The sequence below is a fragment of the Crocodylus siamensis genome, chromosome 12 (genome assembly GCF_052110815.1).
Source record: "Crocodylus siamensis isolate JL-2025a chromosome 12, ASM5211081v1, whole genome shotgun sequence".
NCBI lineage: Eukaryota > Metazoa > Chordata > Crocodylia > Crocodylidae > Crocodylus > Crocodylus siamensis.
Genome location: NC_143406.1, coordinates 4294363 through 4309199, shown reverse-complemented (window position 1 = coordinate 4309199; position 14837 = coordinate 4294363). Strand labels below are relative to the sequence as shown.

The window sequence follows — 14837 nt, the reverse complement described above, 5'->3', positions numbered from 1 at the left end:
CTTAACGGCCTTTTACACCCCAACAGCAGTACCAAAGCTATCGCTCTGGCCCAGTGTGACTCCCTAAGCGGGACTGGGTTCACACAACTGGTCCTGCAGGCAATACAGTGGGGCACAAAGGGCTTAAGTCTTTCAATTTATACCCCTGCCAAATATCTGTATCTCCTGCATTCCTTCCATGGGCTAGCAGGAAAGCACTGGTAACCAAGAGGGAAACTTTTGTCTGTCCTGTCTGTGGAAAGGCAGTCTTCTACTATATGTACGTACAGCACCAAACAGAATGGAGCCTTGATTTCCAATGGGGAAAAAAGCCTCTCAGTGCTATTGTAAATAATACGAGACTCTCACATTTCAGACCTAGGTCCTTGAGCATCAAAATGTATTCTCACCATAATAATAAGAGTCAGCTACAGAACTTCTCCATCTCCATCTGCTGTCTCAGACTGAGCTGGGTTGGGGCATTCAGGTTATCATTGGCCTTGGGTGCATACTTTGCCATGCAATTAAAGAGGGAAGTCCATACTTCTGGTCTGAGCTGAGGGAAATCCTATTGTCTGAGGCCCAGACAATGACAACGAGGAGTTCCAGAAATATTTTCTACGGTTCTTGCAACCACTGGGCTTGGTTGAAATTAGTAAGAGAACAAGAAGGGGCTCTCCTCACTTTGGCTTTTCTGCTAATTGTTACAGATGACATATTTGCATGTAGTCAAAGGGTTGGAGTGTTTTGCGGCCATAATGGTCCACAAGGTGTATGAAAAGTGAGGGATTTTTATGATATCTTTTACCAGTATAGTCAGGAGAAGAGTTGGACAAGCTTATTTAGTCTAGAGAAAAGAAGACTGAGAGGGGATTTAATAACAACCTTTAACTATCTGAAGGGTGGTTGCAAACAGGACGGAGCTGGACTGTTCTCAGTGGTGGCAGGTGACAGAACAAGGAGCAATGGGCTCAGGTTGTGGCAAGGGAAGTTTAGGTTAGATATTAGAAAAAAACTTTCTCACTAGGAGGGTAGTAAAACACCGGAACAGGTTACCCAGAGAGGTTGTGAACTCTCCATCTTTAGAGGTTTTTAAGACCCAGATAGACAAAGCCATGTTTGGGATGATCCCCTTGGGGATGGCCCTGCTTTGAGAAGGTGGGTGACCTCCTGACATCCTTCGAACCCTCATTTTCTATGATTCAGTGATTCTAAGCTATCAGGCATCATGTATTGTGCCCTTCCGCAGATGATTTCCCATGCCCTTCTTCAGGTCATCCTCCCACCCAGGTCCTGAGATGGGCAGAAGGCTTCAGTTCCTGTGTCATAACTGTAAGGAGTTGGGGCAAAAGCCCTTTAAATAGCAGCCATCTATTGAGGGATAATTAGACAGTAGAGCTTCTTCAAAACACAGCCTTGCATAAGTGCCAAGTGATCTCCAGGTAGGTAAGGGTGTTTCAAGACATGGATCCCATGGAGGACCCCAACCTTAATAGCAAGAGGGCTAATCATCAGCCACCCTTCCTTTATCTTCCTTTTCAGGGGTCTGCTCTAATGGCCTTCAAACCAGTGCCAGTGTCCAGGTTGATATCAACTGGGGTTGGTTTGGGTCTGAGATGAACAGAATTCAGTGCGGGAAAACTCTTCATTGTACAATTACTGCCTGACCTATGGACTCTTTGCAGATCGGCCACCAGAGAACAGTTGGGCATGGGAAACAGATACCTTGTTGTAGATCAAGGGAAATACTTTTGTTTTCTAGAAAAGGAGAATAGGTTCCTAAAAAAGGAGAAATTCTCGTTTGCAGAAAAACCCAGTCACCAGATGATCTGTTAAACATATGTATTAAATAGTGGCCACTCAGCACCACTATGGGTTGGGGAGGAAACAGATCTGTCTATATAAACCAAATCTGTTAGATTGGGAATTAGAAGGAGCTGCAGTGATTACCCCAGCCCCAGAAGAGGTGAGTAAAGACCAGTCAATGGTATTTTACTACTATTGTTCAATCCCTTTCCAAATGGCTAATACTACACCTGAGAAGTTGTAGCCGGAGGTTAGCAGACGGGTCACTCATTACTGGCACTGGGCTTGGTTGCCCCCTGGTACAACCACACTGCAACCAGTGGGGATTACACAGGCCCAATGCATCTAGCACCTAAGAATGGGCATCAAAATGGTGTTAACTGGTTAGCAGAGTCCCTCATCCCTTCGGATGCATCCAGCCCCACAGCTGAGAACCTGCCTGGGGCCTTTGAGGTCCATGGGGAGAATGTCTATCAGATGATCCCAAACTGGAACCAGTCGAAGCCTTTTCTCAGCTGCAAGGAAGTCTTAAAGGCAACATCCTAGGGAGCAAAGAAGATCTGGGGTGGGCACAAGTGGCCTGGCAGAGGCTGCCCTGGCTTCAGGCAAGGTGAGGAAGGCAGTGCAGCATGAGCATTGGAGACAGAGCCAGAGAGTGAAGTCTTTGCCTGCTGATCCACCTTTGCTCTAAAGTAATAGATCCCATTCCCAGGAACTGTGCCAAAGGTCTAGAGGGACATCAGCCTCTTCACATCTGAGCTGTCTCCTTTCCCAGCCACCACCACAAAGCACATTACCAGAAGGGAGACGACATGGAAAGTGCTAACCCTATCTTGTTAGATTCACCCCCACACACTGAGCTGATGCTATGCTGAGGATTGATACAATGCTGAAGTCTCACAAAAACCCAGAGAGAATCTAAGAGCAGCCCAGGTCTCATGCCATCCTTTTGAATGCTGCCCATCATGATTTAAGCTTGGAGGCTAAAGCTGCACCGCGATGTCTTGGATCCGTGTTAGTAAGCTCCACTGCTCCCAGCATTCAAGCAAGCCTTTCGGTTGCTTCCTGTGTAATGACCAAAACTGCCCACTTACTCAGGAGAACAGTTTGTCATTCAGTCCTTTGCCTGAATGAATGCTAGCTCAGCATGTACTTGTTTCTTTTTCCAGGGCCTGAAGAAACATGAAGCATCTCTTTGCACTCACCATACTTGTTTTTGGTAAGTGTCCAGTAAATTCACTGGGCCAGTTCCTGACCTCACTTCAAGTGGTGCAAAAAAAGGTGTCAATCCCTTGATGCTAGTAGGATTATATCACTGTTAAATCAGGAAGATCAGAATCGGCCCCACTAATTCCTTATCCTTCTCCAATTACTTTTGCCTAAAAGCTGTCTGAAAAGTATAGTAACTTGCCACAACACCTGCTTCCAAATTCAATAGACATGGGTGAAATTCTCCTTTAAGCTGCATTATTAGCCCAATGCCATTAGTGGTGTGGTCAGACTCTTTCTGAAGGCAGGGAGTCCGACCGGTAAGTTAAATTCCCCTGCATGAGGTAGCCAGACCCATGCAACATCCAGTGGACCCATCCTGGTGGCCTGCATGTTCTTTAAGAGGGAGAAGGCGGCCTCAACTGATGATGCAGTTTGCCAAGGGAAAATGTGTGCTCATAGTTCCCTAAAATAAGTTGCAGTTTATAGTCTGTGGTAGCTCAGGTGGAGATTGTTCTGGCTGTCAGAGCTAGTAAAATGAGAGGTGGTGTTGGGCTCCGTGTGATAGTGGGTGGGAAAGGAATGAGCACCAGAACAAGTGAGACGTAGCCAGTGATTTAAACTACTTCTCCTGGTAGTCTTTTGGCCCACAGGACCGGTCCTCCCTACTTGCGCATTAGGGAGAAAAGTTGCAAAAGGTGCCACTCATCTCTTGCTTCCGTGAGACATGCAACAGGACTAACAGCAATGGAGATGATCCCTATTTACACAAGTAAAAGGAGGCATGTGAGGTGATGGGGCCTGGTGGCATCTAAAAGATGGTGAAGCAAAAGGAAACATAGTCCCAAAGAGCTCATAAAGTGATTTAATGTAAAGCAGAGGAAGAAGTGATATCTCCCCTCCCAATGCTGAAGTTCCCTTCTGCTGTTTAACAGGCGTGACCGTGGCACATGGGAGTATGTGGCAGCTTCAGAGTATGATTAAAGAAGTCACTGGGAAAAATGCCATCCTGGCTTATGCTTTCTATGGCTGCTACTGCGGTTTGGGTGGCAAAGGACGTCCAAAAGATGCCACAGACAGGTAAGTAAGTGTCTTTGGAAACCCTGCTGGAAACATTAGTGAGCAATCACATTATTTAAAGGTCCTAAGGGCAGATTTTTAGTGATATTCATATGTACCTTGTGGGATTCTCAAAGGTGACTAGACGCTTCTCTCTCATGGAAATCAAACAGTGGTAGGCACTTCTTTTTAATCCCCCTAAGCATCCACCTGTCTCTTGGGATCCTAAATCCCTTGAAAAATGTCTCATGAAGTGATTAAGGGCCACATTTTGGAAGGTGTTTAGGCCCTTAGCTCTCACTGATTGCATTGCTAGAAATCAAAGTTTGTGATGCTGAAGATTGTAACCCACATCTATATTTACCCAAAAGTGCTAACCATCATGTAAATGCAATGGGCCCAACTCTTAGATAGTGTAAATGGGCATTGCTCTACTGAAGTCAAAACCTCTGGATTTCCATAGTGGTGTGAAGGGTTAAGAGAGGGAAACGCCATCATTAGAACATCTGTCTACCAGCCTGTCTCTGGGAAAGGTATTTTGGATTTTCAGGTCAGTTTTCAATGCATTGGGTATTTCAATAAGGACTCGGCAACACAGAAACTTCTGTGCAAGATATCGGGGGAGATGCCTGAAACGTGTGCTGCAAACTTGCCTGAAGGACACCAAGAGAACAAACATAATAGCTGCACTTTCCTTGGGTGCTCAGCTTATTTTGGGTAGCCTTCATAGTTGGGAGTGTGTGTGTGCACGCACATTTATGCACACATGTGTAAATCAAACTAAGAAGCTAAACCACTGTACTTCACCCTGTTGTTCCTGATTTACACCAATGGAAGCGAGGAGAATCCTGGCCACGGCACCAAAACACACATCCTTTTTGTGTACTTTGGTGAAGAGTCAATAGAGGGTTTTTTGACTTGTGTTTTAAACCTATCTCTCCTATATGTCTCACTGCTAAAGTCTTGCTTCTCCCCAGATGCTGCGAAATTCATGATTCCTGCTATCAACGGCTGAAGTATTATGGCTGTTGTGCCAAAATAGTGAGCTATAAGTACTACTACTCACATGGATCAGTATTATGTGGTGAGTTGGCTGCTGGTTAGCAAGATGCACATTTGGGTTTGTTTCTGCTCCTAGATCAGCAGACTGCTTTGCCTTTTGCCTTTTTAAAGTCTGTATCTGGAGCCCAGCAAGCCAGAGTTTTTTGCTGATGCATGAGGAATATGAAAATAGGTCACTGGCAGTCACTAGCTTAACCAGGGGGGATTCAGGCCTTAAAGGTGTCCTTAAGTACATGGTCGACTTTAAGAGTGCACTTAAGTGCAGTCCTGAATTGTAATGTTTTCTGAAGTCAGGCTTCACTGATTATAAGGAAATGTGTCTTAACATTTCTTCTTGGATCAGAATTCCAATGCAAAGGTAGCTGTGAAAGCCCCACACTGAGTCGCAGTAACAGGAAAAGAGAAGAGAAGCATAAATCCTATTTGCTGTGACAAGGGTAGCAAGAGAAGCCCACAGGATGATCTGGGAGGTGGCAGTAAGAGGGTCTGACAGAGCTGGATCTACATGGGAGTTAAGCTGGAGAGATGTGCAGGTGCATTGTGAACAGACACTAGTAGAGGCAGCAGACATACAACATAGCTCTCCAACCTCAAAAAGAACCGTTTGCATTTTTACAGAGGTCAAAATAGCATGTCAACTACTTCAAGACTTTCGTTTTTCAGATGGGAAATTAATTGACATGCTTTGTTGTAAATGATCGTATTTTCAATGAAACAGCACTTGCCAAAAAAACCCCCACTTCCCTAAAAAACTCTCGGCCAGCTGGGGTTTACGTCTCTGAATACCTTCAACATGCGTATCATACCACATTCAGTTCCCCTGGTTATTTAGAGTCATGCTCACTGAATATGAATTTCTAAACATGCTTAACTGCTGGATTTGATAAAACAAATTTACACCAGTCTCTGCTCACCAGTGAGCTTTGCTTGGTGCTTAAATTGATGTACACAGAAAAAAAACATGACAAATGCTTCTGGGTGACAACAACTAACATTTGAGATTTGTGCTTGAAAGGGAAGTATGCTGAATTCTCATAGGCACCATGCATTTAGAAAGACCGGCAAGCCAACAGGGACAGGAATTTTTTTAGCACCTAGAAGCAAGTGGCTACAGAAGGAAAAAAAAAAAGACTTGTGTTAATTAATGATTAATTATGGTGGTATCAATTAGAAACCAGGGCTCCATGGGACTTAGAGATGAAAAGTTTTTTCCTGAGCACGCACAGAACAGGAGAAATAGCATGCAGTATACTACAGTCTGGCTGGAAGCTTGAACACGGCTATTTTCTTTGCTGATGTTCAGTGAATAGAGCCAGGATGGGGGTGTTTTTTTCCATTTGTATCCTGGTTCAAATGCGTACAAGCTCCTCAAGGAGGAAGCTGGCTGCTAGACTATGGTATCACAAACTTACGTCATGTTAGAGCACATGCTGGCATTTTCCAATGCAGAAATGTTTCCTTCAGAAAAATAACTTAAGTTGTTGTTGAGTATAATTTCCATTTTCCCTTTCAACATATGGTAGGCATTCTTCGGTTCTTTTTAACTCATTTAGTCAACTTATTAATATGCAATTTATACATGCACACAGATCTGGCCTGTGAAACTGTAATAGATAACAGGCTGTTTAACATGCAGGCAGTAGTGGCCTTAGGGGGGGGCAAACTGAGCTACCACCCAGAGGCCCACATTTTTCTGGTGGTGGGGTAAAGTTTTTACAAGGAAGTGGCTCTATTTGCATTTTAACACTCGACTATTTATCCAGTTCCCCCAAAGAATATTTAAAAGATCCACAATACAACTGTGATAGGTGAATATTGTTTACCCGAGTACATACCTCTAAGGGGCCCCAAGTGACTCTCTTGCCCAGTGCCCCAGCAGCCCTAAGGCCACTGCTGATATAGGTAGTGTTAAGTATACTTCAACAACACATGCGTTACCATAATTTCATGGGCCATATTCTATCAACTGCTAACACTGTTCATCTTTCCACTCAAAGAGCCTCTACTGACACACACTTTTCCTATTTCTGTTTGTTTGCAGGGCACCAGTCCTGGTGTACGGAGCAGTCTTGTGACTGTGACAGGCGCCTGGTGCTCTGCTTGAAAAAAAACTTGTACAGCTACAATAAGAAATACAGATTTTACTTAAAGTTGAAGTGTTGAGATGAGGAGAACTGGTATTAAAAGACACTCAGCCCAGAATTTGCCCCACTTCTCTCCTGGACAAGAGCCAATATACTCAATATTTTCAGAAGATGAAAGCACTGCATTGCATTACTTTTATTCAAACATCTGATTACCTGTTCTGTATTTATGGAGGTGTATACAACTATGCAAATACAAGTTTTACGCTGTGCATCAGGGAATTTTCATTATGTCTGGCGTGTACTGTTTTTTCATGTTGATCCTGTTTGCATGGGGTCACAGGCTGTGGCATTCAGTCTTTTTCAATTAATGATCAAATCAAAAAGAGAACAATCACATGTGTGAACTAGGCCTGGCAAATCAAGTTATATCAAGGACTTGGGGCTGCTATTGACTCAAGAGAAGTCTCAGGAGCTGCTTCTAAATAACCAACACGATCTGCCTTAATCTGCATCATGACGCAACAATTAAATGACCCTAAAATATGACCATAAAACTGGGGCTCTGCAGCTCCTCTGCCTGGGAAGCAATATTCTTAGCACTGAGCCTGTGCCTTCCCTCTACCCTGCAATAGGGGCTTCAAATTGCAAAGGGAAAGATCCTCATCTGGTTGATACCTGTGGTATCAGGGAATTTCAGCTGAGGATATGGTCCAGCGGGTAGGGAACTGTGTGCTGTTGGAACAAGAATGACTCTTATCAGGCCTGAATTATTTGCAGGGCAAGGCTGGGCTAGGAAGAATTGTAATGTCCTTAGGGTGGTCGTTCTCTGACTGTCAGAGAGATGTCACTGTCGAGCCGAGACAGAAGCATTTGCAAGCTGGAGTCTTGCACCTGTAGGTGGTCCCCCGCAAGGACCTGCCAGGGGTTTGCGGCGTTTGTGCAATGAATAAATCACTCTTGGGGGGTCTGGCTGAGGTTCACTGGCACTCAGGCTCCCAGCCACCAACAGCACAGCCAGCAAACAAATGAAAAATAGCTTCCAATTCAACGGCTGCAAAAACACCCATTGCAGCCACCTCCAGTAACACCCCAACCAGCCAAACTGATGAACGCTCCACACATACCCCACTACCTCCCTTTAATTTGCTGCAAAGAAACAGCCAGACTCCACATAGCTGGTTTCTCAGGCCCACAGCTTTGCAATCATGAGTGCAGAGACTGCGATTTCTGGGGGCCAAGTACATTTGTAGGAAGGAGGGAGTTTTCTCTCTACATAATTCTAAAATAGTGGGTTCAATTTGTTCCTGTATTTTAGAGGATTTCATGCTAAAAAAATATCATCCCAAGGCTGAGATGTATTCGTGCTCCTGGCGGAAAGTGGAAAGCTCAGGAGTTCTTGATTAGAGGGTCTTGCTTTTCTGCTCAGGGTCATACCGAGGGCCAAACCTGGGGTCAGAAAGGCAAAGGCTGTAGAGATTTCTGCACAGGGCAAAGTCATCTTCTGAGGATCTTCTGAGTATACATTACCCAATTACTTCGCTGTCACTGCAGTGGCAAAGCATTGGCAGTGTCCTCATCTCCCCTGCTTTTAGCTGTGCCATATTGCAGGTGGTTCTTGGTGTTTTGGGGAGCCCTTGATTTTGGGGTCCCCTTGGTAACTGGTCGTCTGCAATTGCAGGGGACTGGATTCGGTGACACAGCCCTGTCATCTTATGTTCTTAAATGGAGCTATTGCAAAATAGAGACCAGAGCCTCTTCACAGGGCTCAGTTAGATGGAAAATGGCTGTTTAATATGCATCAGTTTTTCTCCCCTGACTCTCTTGAAAGAATCAAATGAGTTCTGGCACCAAGGGGAGGAGAAGTGTCTTCCTCTGGGACCCTACAGAGGCTGGCCATGTGGGCTACCCCTCTTTGGTCTTTATGCATTGCACAGCAATCACTGGGAAGAAGCTGCTAAGAGAAGACAACACCCTCTTCCATCCCTTTGGCCTGCTCCCAGCTACATCCGTCACACACAGAACATATGCTCTTCCTTGCCAGCTCTTACACCCTGGTTTATATGGACCTGACTGGCTCCTATATCCAGCACCACACCATGCATTCATTAATATCTATTAATGAGAGCCATCAGTGTGCCCAGCAGTACACAGACCTACCAGATGACATAGTCCATGCCCCAAGGAGCTTATGTTCTAAACCTGCAGTTCAAAGCCAATTGTAGGCCAATGTTCAAGTATTTTTTAATGATATCTGCTCAGTATCTGATGTGGGACCATTTGGGTCTGTAAAAGAGAGAGATCTGAGCCAAATCCCTCAGTCCAGTCACTTCAAAACCCCCAAGCCACCCCAACCTCCACTCCACGGGCCTTGTTAGCCAACCACGCTGCCTCGAATCTCAGTTCAGGCCCAATGAAATCCATGGGATTTTAACAACTGAATCTCCAATGGAGAGGTCTACAAATGATTTCTACAGCTGTGGGCACCACAGGGCCTGCAAAAAATAAGGAAGAGGATGGAGAGTGTCTATTCTCACTTCAGCTTGCTTTCAATTTTCTGGAAATGACATATTTCCAGCTCATCATCAAGTGCTCTTGAGTTACTCAGAATGAGAATTGTGTGTACTTATTCTGCAGATGGCTTCAGTTCCTGTGTCAAATGGGACTAAGGAGTTGGGCCAAAAGGCCATCCAAAAGTAGTCATCTATTCAGAAGTAGATTGGTACTAGAGATGGGATTATTCCCAACCACAGAAGAGGGATGATATTTTAGTACCCCTGCTGCTGTATTATTTTCCAAATAATGAATATTGTATTTGAGAAGCTTGGACTGGAGGCTAGCATTACCTCTTACTAGCATTAGGCTTGTTTGACGTCTGCTGCAATTGCACTGCAGCAAATGTGGATTACCATTGGAATTAGTCCAACCAGATGTTTCTAGCACCTAAGAACAGACACTGGAAGGAAATGAACTGGCTAGCACAGCTTGTCATCCCACTGGATGCATTTGTTGTATGTGCATCTAGCATTATAACAGAGACTCACTGGGGCCCTTCTTGTTCACAGGAAACATTTCTATCAGATGACCCAGTGAGGACCCTCTTGGACAAACTGGGAACCCAGCTAGGTTGGTCCTAGCTGTAATTTACTCTCTGCAAAGCTTAGCAGACTCAGAAGAGAGTGGAGCTTTCCACCAGGAAGACCTGGGCTGGGCACAAGTGGCTTGACACGGACTATGGTGGCTGTTATCAGTCGGGCAAGGTATGGAAGGCAGTGAATTATGAACATCAAAGGCCAAGCAGGAGACAGAGCTGGAGGGCAAGGGATCCTTCCATGGATTTATCATTGCAAATGAGTGATAGATCCCATTGTCCTTGTTTGCAGGTAATGCAGCAGGGCACCTTTCACTGTGCTGTGTTGCTCCTAGGACAAAGCATAACAGGAGATGCTAAGACACTGGAGGGTTCAAGTGACTTCTCTCCTTTCTTTTCACTGCTTCCTTTTCTCACCACCCTCCATTTTCTACTGCTTTTCCAGCCCGCCCCATTCCCATTTTTTCTTTCTATGAGATCCACATACTACACAGCGCAGTTCAATGTATTTTCTATAAAAGACCCAACAGTCCAGCTAGAGCTAGAGGATCTGGTGTGAAGACATGCAATCAATGAGCTTGATTCACCGTTCTAGTCTAATGCTCAACCATTCCAAGTATTTGTGTCTCAGGGTGAGACAATTAGGTGATGCATGGACACAATGGGAGAAGCCAGTTTTTGAGCCAGGATGGATGAAGCAAAGTCATTAGTGCCAAAATCCTAAAGGAGCATCAGCCTCTTCGCTTAAATGGTGGCTCCCTCTCAGCCAAAGCAGCAATGTCAGAAGGAGGGAAGAACAGGGAAGGTGCTAACCATATATTGTTAGACTCAGTGGAAGAAATTCACCCCCATATGGAAAGATGACGTTGCATCTAGGCAACACTTGAAGCCCCATATTAAGCCCAGAAAGGGTCTCAATACTGCACAGGTCTCATGAAGTCCTTTGGAACGTCTCCCATTATGGTTCATGCTTGGAGATGTTTGATGTCTCCCATTATGGTTTATGCTTGGAGATGTTTGCCTCCACCTCCATTCCTTGGCAACCAGTGGTCCTGAGCTCCACTGCTCCCAGCCTTCAGGTTCCTCTCTCCTCTCAGCTACCTCCTGTGCAATGACCTGTGATCCAGAAGTAGCTCCTACTCAGAAGAGCTGCAGATCATAAAGTCCTTTGCCTGAACGAGAGATAAGGTTGACAAATTATTCTGGACAGATGGTAGTTGGGCTGAAAGGTAAATACACTGAATTTTAACAGGCATCATAGGAATTTTCCCAACACCTAGAATGAAGTGGCTAAAGAACCAAAAAAAGAGAGATTTGTTCATTATTATTTTTCATGATTGGTGTATTAGCAACTAGAACCAGGACTCCAGGGGACTTAGACATGGAAGGTGATTACAGAGCTCAGACAGAACAGGACAGATGGTGTGTGGGCTCATGGAAAGCTTGAACACAACTGTTTTACTGACATGCTGTAAATGGTTACAAAAGTGTTTTCTCATAAGTTTCCTTCTGCAAAAGTAGACATGGTCCCCCAGGAGGAAGCTAGCCGCTGTAGTAGGGGTCACACACTGCAGTGTGACATCATATTAGAGTATGTGTTAGCACTTTGCCATGCAGAAATGCTTCATCAAACAGTTCCTCATCAGCTGCCAGATGTAATACATATCATATTTTTCAAAACGTATTAAACCATTTTGCATTCCCATCTTAGATCAGATTAATTAACAGACTGTAAACCACGACAGTCCCTGTCTGCTGTGAGTAGTAAGTTGTATTCAGTGTCATATCTTTTACCGTAATACCATGGAGTGGGGTTTTAATACTGTGTAGTTCCCTAGCAGCCAGCAGTCCCTTCTTAATATATATTCTACTGAATAATTGCCAACCTCACTCCCTCACTCAAAGACACTCTGTTAACATATATAATATGCCTTCTGGATTCCTTTTGTTTGCAGGGGCAGGATCCTGATGCAGCAAGTGGCTCTGTGAACATGACAAGCACTTTGTGCTGCGCTTGAAAAATAATTTAGGGAGCTACAATAAGAGTTACCGCTACTATTTAAACAAACGGCAACATGATCTCATGTTAAGAAGAGAGCCACAGCCGACTCTAGCTACTATGAAACTATGAAACTATGAGCCCCAAATTTGTTCTGATTTCCTAATAGACAAAAGTCAATGTACTTGATATTTGCACAAGATAAAAGCACTGAGTTTTATTGCTTTTATTATAAGGTCTGGTTACCAGTGGTATCTCAATGGATGTGTATATAAATATACAAATGTAATTTTTATATGCTGTGCATCAGGGCATTTTCATGCTATGTTTGCATGAGTTGTGTTTTAATGATGAAGCTATTTACGTGTGGTTACTGAATCTATTCTTTATTTATTCTTTAAATAACAGTTGAAAAAAATTAAAAACTAATCAGATACCTGAACTAGGCCTGACAAATTGAATTCTGTTATTGATTTGGGTTTGCTGTTAACAAAACAGACATCTCAGTGGTTGCTTATAAACAACCAACATGATCTACCGTAAGCTGGGTTGTGATGCAGTGATTGAATGCCCTTAATTCTGCGCCGATTCAACCCTGTTATAAATAAGGAGCAACTGTCTGGAAATCAGGAGGAGTACACTGGGCCCAAATGGGCCCAAAGCGGGATAAATCTGGATTAAATGAGCTGATCATTACACCTATCTACAGCTTCTGAATAAGGCCCCGAAGCCTGTCACTTAGTCTGCTAGCATGGTGCCCCAAGCACGTGTAGATACCAACGTGTAGACACTGTTGGGCTCAAGGGACCTGCAAATTAGCCCAGAAGGCCACACTCCCAACTCCCATCATAGGACTGGAGTAGGGGCAGAAGCAGGGAAGTTTTAATTTTCCTTTCAGAGCCAACTCCATAGGAAGCAGATCTTCAGCAGTGCAAAATGCAGCAGAGCCAGTGTCTTCAATGGACCTCCACTAACTGCTGAATTGACACAGCTGCATCCAGGACAGTGGAAATACACCTGTTCACAACAACTGATGATGTGATCTGTAGACTTATATCAGAATCCTGTTGCTTTCTGACTGGGCAAAATAATAAGGGCAAAATTGGGGGAAATTAGAGAAGAGGCATGCCTTAGAGATCTTGGCATAAAGTTTATAAAAAGAAGAGCAGAACTGGAGCATTCCGTTAAGCCTGTCTGAAGCCTCAGCACCCCTACATCCCAGTAGCAGATTTTCAGTTGTTTCCCAGCAGCACGCTTGATGTGCAGAACATAACCAAGTATATCCACTTGCCAGCCTAACATACTGTGTATGTCTTCTTGCTCTTAGCCTTCCATCACCTTCCTAATAAAATAGGTGCCCTGCAGCTTCTCTGCGTAGGAAGCAATATTTTAAGCACTGAGCCTCAGTCTCATGTATTCATCCCCCCAACATCAGACAGATGTCACTGTTGGGTTGAGATAGAACTGTTTGAGAGTTGGAGTCTGTCACCTGTAGGTGGTCACCCATGAGGACCTGCCAGGGGTTTGTGTCTTTTGTGCAATGAACAAATCACTCTCAGGGGGTCTGGCTGAGGTTCAGTAGCACTAAGACTCCCATGTGCACTAAACACAAGTTACATGTAACGCTACAGAACATAGTGCTAAAGACAAGTTCCTGTTTAAAACAAGAGCAGTTTTGTGGCGGTACAGACATTGGTGGAAGATCCATCGTGTGTCGATATAGACATTGTGCACGTCTGTACTCTTTTTGTAGTGCTACAAGTGCACGTGTAGTGCTACAAATACAACATGTCCATAGTCCCACACACCAATAGCACAGCCAGCAAACAAACCAAAAATAGCTTCCAACTCCATGGCTGCAAAAACCCCCATTGCAGCAACCTCCAGTCACATGTCTGAATGTTCAAATTGGCTCAAAAATTCCATGTATGCACTACCAGCTTCCAGCTCTGCACAGCAATCACTGGGAAGAGGCAGCCTCTCCATTAGCACATAGATCATGCCCCTTCCCACACGACCCTCCTCCATCCTTTTGGCCTGCTCCCAACTAGATCTGCCACACACTTAACAGGTGCTCTTCCTTGCCAGCTCTTCCATCCTAGGAGGGACGGTTGGTGGAATCACGCAGAAGGGTGATTCCACAGAGCTGACTCGGAGGAGCCAGATTACTTACCGGTAAAGTAGGCGTGGATGCCCGATGCTGAAAACCAGAGCTGGAACGATGACAAGCCCAAAGGAGGAAAAGAAATAAAGGACATTAAAACTGTGAGTGAGAGAAGTCTATAGAGCACTCCTAACAGTATGCCTTAGTCACAACGTGCATAAGGGACAGTGTGGACTGTATAGCCAAATAGAAGAGCTTAAACCCCAAGGTTTCCCTGATGGAAAAGGGGAGAGAATTAGATTCAGACATTGTTTGTTACAAAAGGACCATCAGGTTGGCACTAAGTGGGGTGCAGGGGAGGCAGAGTCCTGAGTGAGGCCTTATGATGCTGTGCAAGACATAAGACACGGGAAGAGGACATAGATCGATCTTCCTCCCTTAATT

At 44.6% G+C, this 14837-nt stretch overlaps 1 protein-coding gene across 1 annotated transcript; it reads left to right on the top strand.

The window, feature by feature from the left end:
- The first annotated feature begins 2952 nt into the window (after positions 1–2952).
- On the top strand, positions 2953–7425 carry LOC149854485 (phospholipase A2, membrane associated-like). The gene is made up of 4 exons (XM_090024117.1): positions 2953–3004; positions 3930–4074; positions 5031–5137; positions 7157–7425. Exons 1-4 carry the CDS (start codon positions 2968–2970, stop codon positions 7276–7278), a joined length of 411 nt encoding a protein of 136 aa, XP_089880243.1. The 5' UTR covers positions 2953–2967; the 3' UTR covers positions 7279–7425.
- The last annotated feature ends 7412 nt before the right edge of the window (positions 7426–14837 follow it).

Coding starts and splice junctions, on each gene's coding strand:
- LOC149854485 (XM_090024117.1), top strand. CDS start 2,968: ATGAAGCATCTCTTTGCACTCACCATACTTGTTTTTG. Junction 3,005..3,929: donor ACTCACCATACTTGTTTTTG/GTAAGTGTCCAG, acceptor GCTGTTTAACAG/GCGTGACCGTGGCACATGGG. Junction 4,075..5,030: donor CCAAAAGATGCCACAGACAG/GTAAGTAAGTGT, acceptor GCTTCTCCCCAG/ATGCTGCGAAATTCATGATT.